The sequence below is a fragment of the Beta vulgaris genome, chromosome 2 (genome assembly GCF_026745355.1).
Source record: "Beta vulgaris subsp. vulgaris cultivar EL10 chromosome 2, EL10.2, whole genome shotgun sequence".
Taxonomy (NCBI): domain Eukaryota; kingdom Viridiplantae; phylum Streptophyta; class Magnoliopsida; order Caryophyllales; family Amaranthaceae; genus Beta; species Beta vulgaris.
The window spans coordinates 12,893,743-12,904,291 of NC_079203.1; the positions used below are offsets into that span (position 1 = coordinate 12,893,743).

Sequence of the window (10,549 nt, forward strand, 5' to 3'; positions counted from 1 at the left end):
GAAGGAAGACAAAAGCTTTTCACCTGGACCGAAGAGCTCCCATCTTGTCATCATACCACACCGAGTAACGACATTCTAGCGAACAAGACCTCCTTGGGAAGCAAAGGCTCATTAGCCTCCTAAGTCGAGAATTTCTCCAATGGCACCACCTCGGTCGTGAGAGGAGTGCCCCAACCAGCTTAGCCAAAAAATGACTAAGTATCGCTTATTAGGACCTACTCGGCATCCGAGTAGCGTCGTTCCAACAAAAGAGATCTCCTCGGGCAACTTGAGGCTTATTAGCCCTCCCGAGTCGGGAACTTCCCCGCTAACACCTCCTTGGGATGCACAGGGTCCCTATAGCCTCCCCGAGTCGAGATCATCTCGGCAATACAATTACCCTCTCGGCCTCAACGAGGGGCTCAATACTTAGCCTAAATTTGGCTAAGTATCTCAACACCCAACTCGGGATTACTATGGAGGGCTCATTGGCCCCCAAGCTGGTGCATTATCCTTCTCGGCCTTGCCAAGGGGATCATCACCCAACTCGGGATCATTATGGAGGGCTCATTAGCACCCAGTTTGTGCACAACCCTTCTTGGCCTCAACAAGGGGCTCAATAATTCTCCAATGGCATCCCCTCGGTCATAAGAGGAGCGTCCTAGCAACTTAGTCGAAAAACGGCTAAGTAACGTTAATTAGACCTACTCAGGATCCGAGTAGCATCTCGAAACCTCTTCGGGAAACATGGCGCTCATTAGCCCCCCAAGTCGAGAAACTCCTTCATTGGCACCTCATCGGTCTTAAGAGGAGCGTCCTAGCAACTTAGCCGAAAAATGGCTAAGTATCGTAATTAGACCTACTCAGGATCCGAGTAGCGTCGCGAAACCTCCTCGGGAAACATGGCACTCATTAGCCCCCTCGAGTCGAGAAACTCCTTTATTGGCACCTCCTCGGTCATAAGAGGAGCGTCCTAGCAACTTAGTCGAAAAACGGCTAGGTATCGTTACTTGGACCTACTCGGGATCCGAGTAGAGTCGCGAAACTTCCTCGGAAAACATGGCGCTCATTAGCCCCCCCCCCCAGAGTCGAAAAAATCATTCATTGGCACCTCCTCGGTGATAAGAGGAGCGTCCTAGAACCTTAGCCGAAAAACGGCTAAGTATCATTTATTGGACCTACTCGGATCCGATTAGCGTTGTGACCATCCTCGGGGAACATGGCGCTCATTACCCCCCTCGAGTCGAGAAACTCCTTCGTTGGCACCTCCTCGGCCATAAGAGGAGCATCCTAGCAACTTAGCTGAAAAACGGCTAAGTATCGTTAATTGGACCTACTCGGGATCCGAGTAGGGTCGCGAAACTTCCTCAGGAAACATGGCGCTCATTAAACCCCCCCCCTCCCCCGAGTCTAGACACTCCTTCATAGGCACCTCCTCGGTCATAAGAGGAACGTCTTAGCAACTTAGCCGAGTAACGGCTAAGTATCGTTAATTGGACCTATTCGGGATCCGAGTAGCGTCGCAAAACCTCCTCGGGAAACATGGCATTCATTACCCCCCCCCCCCCCGAGTCGAGAAACTCCTTCATTGGCACCTCCTCGGTCATAAGAGGAGCGTCCTAGCAATTTAGCCGAAAAACGGCTAAGTATCGTTAATTGGACCTACTCGGATCCGATTAGCGTTGTGATCCTTCCTCGGGGAACATGGGAGTCACTATTTCCCCCCGAGTCGAGCGAAGATACCCTATGGTGCCACCCTCGGGGGTGCCCCTCTCGGGCACCCTCGGGGATGACCCCCTCAGGCTTCCCTGGACGCTACGCCTCTCGGGCACCCTCGGTGATGACCCCCTCAGGCTCCCTCCGCGCTACCCCTCTCGAACACCCTCGGGGATGCCCCTCTCGGACACCCTCGGGGTTGACCCCTCTCGGGCTCCCACGGGGTTGACCCTATCGGGCTCCCTCGGGGTGTCCCCCTCGGGCTCCCTTGGCGCTACCCCTCTCGGACACCCTTGGGGGTAACTCTCTCGGGCTCCCTGGAGGCTGATCCCCTCGGGCTCCCTCGGCGCTACTCGGCCTCTTGGACACCCTCAGGGTTAACCTTCTTGGGCTTCCTGGGGGCTGACTCTCTCGGGGCTGACCCTCTCGAGCTCCCTCGACGCTGCCGCTCTCGGACACCCTCACGCTGACCCTCTCGGGTGTGCTTGGCGCAACCTCCCGCAGCCCGCAAGTTTTGTTGCCAGGATCTCTTAGACACCCACCTTTGCATTGGTCGACTGCTGCTTGGTCGAGGGTTGATTCCCGAGTCGGTATGTGTTACTAACCCGGCATACCCACTCAGTATTTGGGGCACTTGGCTCGAAGTCTGTATTATGTAAGAAGTTATACCTGGGATCTACCCCGACTACCGTGCTTGGTTAATCCTAACGCCAAATAGCTAACTCAAGGCATCATTCAACCTCGGCAAAAACATTATTCTTCCGCCAATCAACCGCACTAAGAATGACAGATTTTTACTCTGATTACTTGGCGTGGGGCTAATTGCTTGGGCCAATTTCATGGACTGACCCATCTATGATGAAGTTACTAAAATATCCCTAGCTTTAGGAAATATAATCCTCCACCACCTGGAGTTGACTAAAATACCCTCATTTACTCAAGGTCTCATCCTCTATAAATAGGGGTATTCTCATCAGACAAAGGTATTCAATTCTCACCTAACAAAACCAGAACATCTCTCTCTAGACTTGCTTACTTCCTCTCTCTACTTCATTCTCAACTGACTTGAGCGTCGGAGGGGTTTTTCTGGAAACACCCCGGGGCCAGTTTTTCCTTGTTTGCAGGATTGGCAATTACGAGACTCGGGATTACAATACAACTCGGGATTTGACTCTCATCCTAAACACATTACTCTTTTGACTAGTTTCTAGGCAGAAACAATATACAATATCAAAAGTAATTAAACATGAATATCACAGCCCAATAACATTACAAGAAGATTTGCATAAGATGTAAGTACGATATATCTATTCACTCTCATCAAATTATGATTGTAGAACTATATATGTTGAGAGTACATATAAATGAAATAATAAAATGATAACTATATATAAGAAAGTGTAGGCCCTGAACATATATATTAGGCATCTATACAAATATATTAAAAGGCGTGCGTGATAATGTATACACGCCACGTGGCACCTCTGCTACTTCATTAGAATTGTCCAATGTATACATAACTTCAATCAACAAAAGTATAATTAGCTTGCAACAAGATTATTTGAACCTGTGACCTCTTGATATTATACATGACACAATTATCATCCCAACCAACTTTTAAATGTCCACATTATTATATTTGTACCTTTTAAATGTTGAGTTTTCCTTAATATATTTTAATGGGAATGAAAAAAAATGTATATCAAATTCAAAAAACAATATCAACCCGGGACAACCCCCGAGCCCAAATACTAATTTCAAGTTAATATCTGTAGAATAAATTTTTGGTGTCTACAATACCACTACCACAAATTTGGTCTTTACTCCTCCTATTACATAGGATCAGAAGAATCACAAACGAACTTTGAATCAATATGTTTTCTTGTTATCACCTCTAACCTACTTTTTCCCATAAGCAAAATTGCAAAAAATATTATCATCTGCCATGCTCAATTCTATAACCAAAAATATAATCATCCTCACAATTGTATGTCATTGCCTAAATTTACATGTATGTAACTCACTACGATTTGAACTCTTATCAGGATCCACAAAATGCATTTCGGAAGAGATCAAGCATGATGTCATGACTGTTGGAAATTACAATGTCATCAACCCAAGTGAAGGGTATCCTCTCCCCTACAGTCATCGGATTAGTGCTCGGGTAAATATCATCCCCTTCACATCTATCCTTATGCATGAAGTTAGAATTTGTTTATGCATCATTGGGCTTAGCAAAATAATCAATCTTTCACTCTATTACATTATACTTCGCATGTTCTTTTATTAAGACACAACATTTACGTTTTTAGTGACTGGCGCTGGTTAGAGATATCAAATGTAGTACTTGTTAATGAGCGAATGTTCAATTACCTTTCTTAATGCTCATGTGTTTGATTACTTGATTGGTTACTATTTAAGAAAAAAAATTAGCTAACAATAAGGTTAGTCAATTGGAGCAGCTACACTAAGATGCATACACCTTTAATATTTCTAGTCTCCGAGTTTGTTTTGTTTGGGGGAAAGATTAGATTATATGGGCCGTTATTCGTTTCTTGATTATTTCAGCTAATATATAAATAGATGAATATTATAGTAGTATAATGCAACTTGATACACAAAATTAAATATGGTTTAATTCTAGGCTTAAACAAGTGTACTAGCCTGCCTTAGGTATGAGGTACGTCATTGAGCATGATGCATGCGTGCCTTGCAATGTGCACCTCATGGATCCAGAATTAATTATGATTGTTACTTATGCTCGGAGATTTTGTGGTGTATTAATCTACAAGACACGTGTTGAACATGAAATGTATCACATCTTGATCTTATGCATGGATGCCGATAAGACATCTTGGTCTAATTATGTTGGGGTGGGATTTTTGGAGACACGTATGATACTCTAGCATGTTTTGTCCTATCTTTCTTTGAAAAACTAGTCAATGGACTATTCTACATTTCCCATATCCTAATTATTAACTTCTTTTTTTTTTTTTAAGATTGGCGTGAAGAATTTTTTTTGGCTGTCCTTGTACAGGGCCTTCACCGTTTGGGATAGAAATTGAACCCTAGATCTTGTTAGGAAAGATGGAAAAACTCACATCTTGAGCGGTTGAGCCTACCCCAACCGCAATTCCTATATCATAATTATTACTTTGTTGAGATGTTGAGATCAAATTGTATGTAGTATATGTATTGTATGTAGTATATGTATCATGTATGTTTATCCAAGTTTTCGTTATTTACATTATTGTACTTGTTATATAAGATCATGTAATGCTCAATTTAGTTTCTTTGTTTTTAAAATGGATGTATTATTTTTAGGATGCAATTCTGTTTTCTAATTAATGTAGATTTTCTCGTTATAAAAAAAATGTATATTTGTGTTTCTTTCCCTATACATGAAGATGAAAACCATCTAATTGATTTCTTCACATAACAATTTATGGTTACAAGAAACAACTTGAGTCCTATAACAACACCATAGAGTATTCTACATATATTGATAATAAAATTCATACATGCTAGAGAAAGTAAGAGTTCCATATATTTGCATTTGATTTTAATTGTAGTTCGAAAAAGAATTTTCATAAAAGTGGCTCAAACTCTATTGTATACTAGTATATTACATAAAAAACGGACACTATTGCATATTTTTTTTTATTTAATCCATATGAACCACGAAGGCACTACAATGTACGAAAAAGAAAACGGGATTCAAACATATGACCTATTGTTTATAGCACCTCAATTTAACCATTAGGCCAAGACATCCTTAGTTACACTATTGCATATTATAACATAGAATAATGCGTAGTAGTTTAAAACATATGAATTTGACATGCAGGTTATATCGCCACGAGGTCGTAATTACCATCATACGGATAAAGTGGAATCAGGCAACTTTGCATTCACAGCACCGGAAACTGGGGATTATATGACATGCTTTTGGGCTTCAAACAATAATCCTCCAAAAAATGTATCTATTGAGTTCGAGTGGAAGACAGGGATTGATGTTAGCGAATGGTACAATGTAGCTCGTAAAGGACAAATTGATGTAAGTTTCTCCTTTTTCTCTCTTACACATATCGCTTGCGTATATTTGGCTCCTAAGAGCATGCTCATTCATGCCCCCAAAAATATGTTATTATGTGTTTTAAGCTTTGGATAATTAATACATACTTTCTCTGTTTTTTTCTATTGAAATAATTGTGTTTTTACGTTTGTTAATGCACAACTTTAACTATTGATATCTTTAAATACTTTTTAGTAAAAATTATAAAAATTTGATATTTTAGAAGTATAGTTTGAGATTATTCTAACTAGACCCCACATGATTATATTTTTCCGTATGTAAAAATCACAATACATATTGAAAGAATAGTGAGTGAATAGTATAAAAATTCAATTGTTGCAATAGAAAAAGAATAGGGAAAGTATAAATCTAGTTATAAATTAATAATGTCATGATACTTTCATGACATTTCTATTTAACTTTCGAAATTTTCTAAAGCGAAAAGAGTTCTAGTATGTGAAAGACTCAAAATTGCATGCAATATTATAACATTGAGTAACTATAGGCCTTGAAATAACTTTTCAGTGAACAAATTAGTTGACTTAAATTTTCTTTAGGCCGACAAATATTTACAATAAAATTAGATTTGGAAATGACTAAGTTATCACAGAATAGTTGATGGATGAAATGTCTACCATAGTACCATTGACAGTCATAGGAGGTGTTTGGATCCTCTAGAACTGTAACTCTACAAGGTAGAATTTGAGCAATATCAATCATTGAATAAAAAATCAATGACTCATATATTCTTTTTAAAATTCCACCTATTTTATATTTTTCACAAATGATACGCAACAACTAATAAAAAAGAAAGGAAGGTGTCTGATTTCCTATTTAAGATGTTATACAAGTATATATACATCATCCATGTACTATAAATGAGATTTGTAAGGGAAGTGTTGCTCATGCTTGACTTTTGTTATTCGCTAGAAGAAATTGTATAATTGTTTCTAACCTTGAGATAGATTGTTCATCCGTCAAAATTTTAAATATCTCATAACGGTCCCAATCTTGAGGCTTTTTTTTTCATAACCACCCTTCACCTTTTAAAACATGTTAAATTGGTTAATTATGAAAGTAATATTCTTCCATGTTTAAGCTAATTAATTGATTGTATCAATGGGATTACGAATGATCATTATGTTTCATAATCAATGAATTTAAAAGGTTAATTATGGTGAAATAACGTTTTGGGAGGAGACTTCTGAAAGTTATGCTAGCTAATCAGAAATATAGACTTTTTAAAACAAGCTTACTATAGTTAGGACTGTTACTATCAACTTGTCGTAATGAATAATATGAATTTTGTTGTTATGAAACAAACTATACACATAGCTTACATGATTTATGTACAATCTTTTCCCCATGTGTTCCTTAGTTGTTGGATATTGAGGTGAAGAGATTATACGACACCGTGAAATCTATCCATGACGAGATGTATTACCTTCGTGAAAGGTGAGAACAGAGATAGTTTTACAATGGCATTCTTGGTTTTGAATTATCCTTTCCGGCATAATTTTCTTGTTAGTTTTACAAAATATGAAGCTCATACATCAAATTTGTTTGATGTTTCCAGAGAAGAAGAAATGCAGCTACTGAATATATCAACCAAATCAAAAATGACAATATTCAGTTTCTTCTCAATCATTCTTGTCATGTTTGTGGCTGCAATACAAATTTGGCATCTTAAGAGATATTTTGAGAGGAAAAAGATTCTCTAATTTATATAATCCATGTATAAGAATTTGGAGGAGATTTCATTCCCTTTCCTCATTTTTCAACTTCATAGCAAGCGCTTGCATATAGCAACTACTCTAATATCCTGATGGTGGACGGTTCGTTTGGTGTTAATGGTAATGTAGTGTAGTATAAATTTGCAAGAAAATATCATATCATTGATAAGTCATCATAATCAATCAAGGATATCAATCTCCCTTTATGATCTTGTAATATCTCTCAGTTATAGTATCTCTTTATTTATATAATGGTTAGGTGTCAATCTCTTGTAATTATGCTAGGTAATATTCTTTAATTAGTTAAGTTTGCTTTCCTTCTATTTTAGTGTAGTTGATGTACAGTATATATTGGTTAGCTTGGTTAATAAAAAATATACAAAACGTTTTCAACATTTATATGGTATCAAGAGCTTAGATCTTTTTTTTTCTTTTCAAATCATCCTCTCATAATGGGCAGCAATGGTAACACCATACCCAACTCATACGAACCTTCTAAACCTTTTGTTCTCATCAACCTCTCCAATGTCATTAAGCTAACCCCTACCAATTATCTTTCATGGAAATCCCAAATCCAAGCCATTCTTTTTGGCCATGATCTACTCCACTTCGTCGACGGTACCCACACCTGCCCACCCCAAACAATTACCACAAACTCTGAAACCACAACCAACCCAGCCTATCAAACTTGGCAACGCCAAGACAAGCTTATTTTCGGCAGTCTTCTCGGCACTCTTTCTCCCACCATTGTTTCTCTTGTTTCTCATGCCACCACTACTCACGCTGTTTGGACCACCCTTTCTACCACCTATGCCAACCCTTCCCGAGGCCATATTCTCCAAATTAAAGACCGCTTGGACACTATCATTAAAGGTAATCAATCCATCATGGATTATATGCACTCCATCAAAGCATGTACTGATGAACTCTCCTTCATGGGTAAACCCATGGATAATGAAGACATCATCGCCAAAATTCTCAAAGGCCTTGACGAATCTTACAAACCAATTATCGATGTCGTCCGTGCTCGTGACTCTCCCATTACTTTTGAGGCTCTTCATGAAAAGCTTATCCAACATGAAATACTTCTCAAAAAAGAAGCTCAACCATCCTCCTTCCCTGCTAGTGTTCATGTTGCTACTCATCGTCAAAACCGTGGTTATCCTCGCCACACTAACACCTCCTTTACCGCCCCAAACAACACCAACACCAACCGCACCCCAAAACCCTTTCTAGGTAAGTGTCAATGGTGTCGCATTGTCGGTCATGTAGTCTCTCAATGCCCCACCTTTAAACAACTTTTCCCTCATATAGTTTTCCCAAATCCTCCCCGTACTACTCCTACTCCTCAAGCTAACGTCGTCACCCTTGCCACTCCCTCTTCATCTTCTTGGCTTATGGACAGTGGTGCTACGCACCATATCACCAATGATTTGTCCAACCTAGCTTTACATGCCCCTTATGACGGTTCCGACGATCTCATCATTGGCGATGGCTCTACTCTACCTATCTCTCATATTGGTTCTTTCTCTATCTCTACTTCTCATAAAAATTTTAAATTTTCCAATATTTGTGCCATCCATCTCACGTAACATTCTATCTATTTCTCAATTTTGTATTGAAAATAATGCCCTTGTTGAATTCTTACCCACTTCTTTCTGTATTAAGGATCGCTCGACGGGTCTCACTCTCCTCCAAGGGCCAACTAAAGGAGGCATCTATGAATGGACACCATCCTCTCCTCTTGTTCACTCCAGCATTGTTGCTCCTCATCATAATTGGCATCACCGTTTGGGTCATCCCTCTATCCACATTATCAAAACTCTATGTAGTCAAGTCCCTCTAAACATTTCTTTTCCTACTCATCATAATTGTAATTCTTGCAGTATTAATAAAAGTCATAAACTCCCTTTCTCCCAATCTTCTCTCACTTCTACCGCTCCCCTAGAATTAATTTTTTCGGATGTTTGGACTGCTCCTATTCTTTCCTATGATAATTTTAAATATTATGTCATTTTCGTTGACCATTTTACTAAATATATTTGGTTCTACCCTCTCAAGCGAAAATCGGACACCTCTACCACTTTTCACCGCTTCCGCGCTCTAGTTGAAAAATTCTTTAATCGTCCTATTATTCAAATATTTTCCGACAATGGCGGAGAATATCTCAAACTTACCCCTAATCTACTCAACAATGGTATCTCTCATCTCACCTCTCCGCCCCATACTCCCGAACATAATGGATATGCTGAAAGACGACATCGCCACATTGTTGAAACCGGCCTCACCCTTTTGTCTCATGCCAACCTTCCTCTTACTTTGTAGCCTCACGCCTTTACCACTGCTACATATCTTATTAATCGTCTCCCTACTCCTACTCTTCACAACTTATCCCCTTACCTAAAACTCTTTAATACTACTCCCAATTACACCAAACTTCGCAGTTTTGGTTGTCTTTGTTATCCGTGGTTACGACCCTACAACACCCACAAAATGCAACCTAAATACTCCTTGTATATTTGTTGGTTATTCCTCCACTCAAAGTGCCTATCATTGTCTCGATCCCAAAACTCACCGAATTTATACCTCTCGACATGTTAAATTTGTTGAGTCACAATTCCCTTATTCTACTTTATGCTCCTCACCTTCTGCTTCTGTCTTATCTCCTCAAGACTGGTGCACTCTTTCTTTACCCATTATTTGTGGCACTAATGCAGTCAACCCTCCTAATAATAGTGCACCCCATGAAACCCATAATATCACCAATACTCCTCACGGCACTCCCTCAACCACACCCAATCAAGATGAACCTTCCTCCCCCCCACTTAATTCAACATCAATCCCTCATATTCCTACCATGCATTCCATCCCACATTCGCATGATAACTCATCATCCCCCACCTTGACATCTTCTACACTCCCTGCATCACCCAACTCCTCATCATCCTCACTCTCACCACCCTCACATCCACCCACACGCACCATTATAACTCGCCTCACCAACAACATAATCAAACCCAACCCCAAATACCTTAACCATGTCTCT

The 10,549-nt window shown here is 39.8% G+C and overlaps 1 protein-coding gene across 1 annotated transcript; it reads left to right on the forward strand.

The window, feature by feature from the left end:
* Positions 1–3,545: 3,545 nt before the first annotated feature.
* Positions 3,546–7,598, forward strand: LOC104887316 (transmembrane emp24 domain-containing protein p24delta7). The gene is made up of 4 exons (XM_010671930.4): positions 3,546–3,859; positions 5,543–5,752; positions 7,149–7,225; positions 7,347–7,598. Exons 1-4 carry the CDS (start codon positions 3,641–3,643, stop codon positions 7,489–7,491), a joined length of 651 nt encoding a protein of 216 aa, XP_010670232.2. The 5' UTR covers positions 3,546–3,640; the 3' UTR covers positions 7,492–7,598.
* The last annotated feature ends 2,951 nt before the right edge of the window (positions 7,599–10,549 follow it).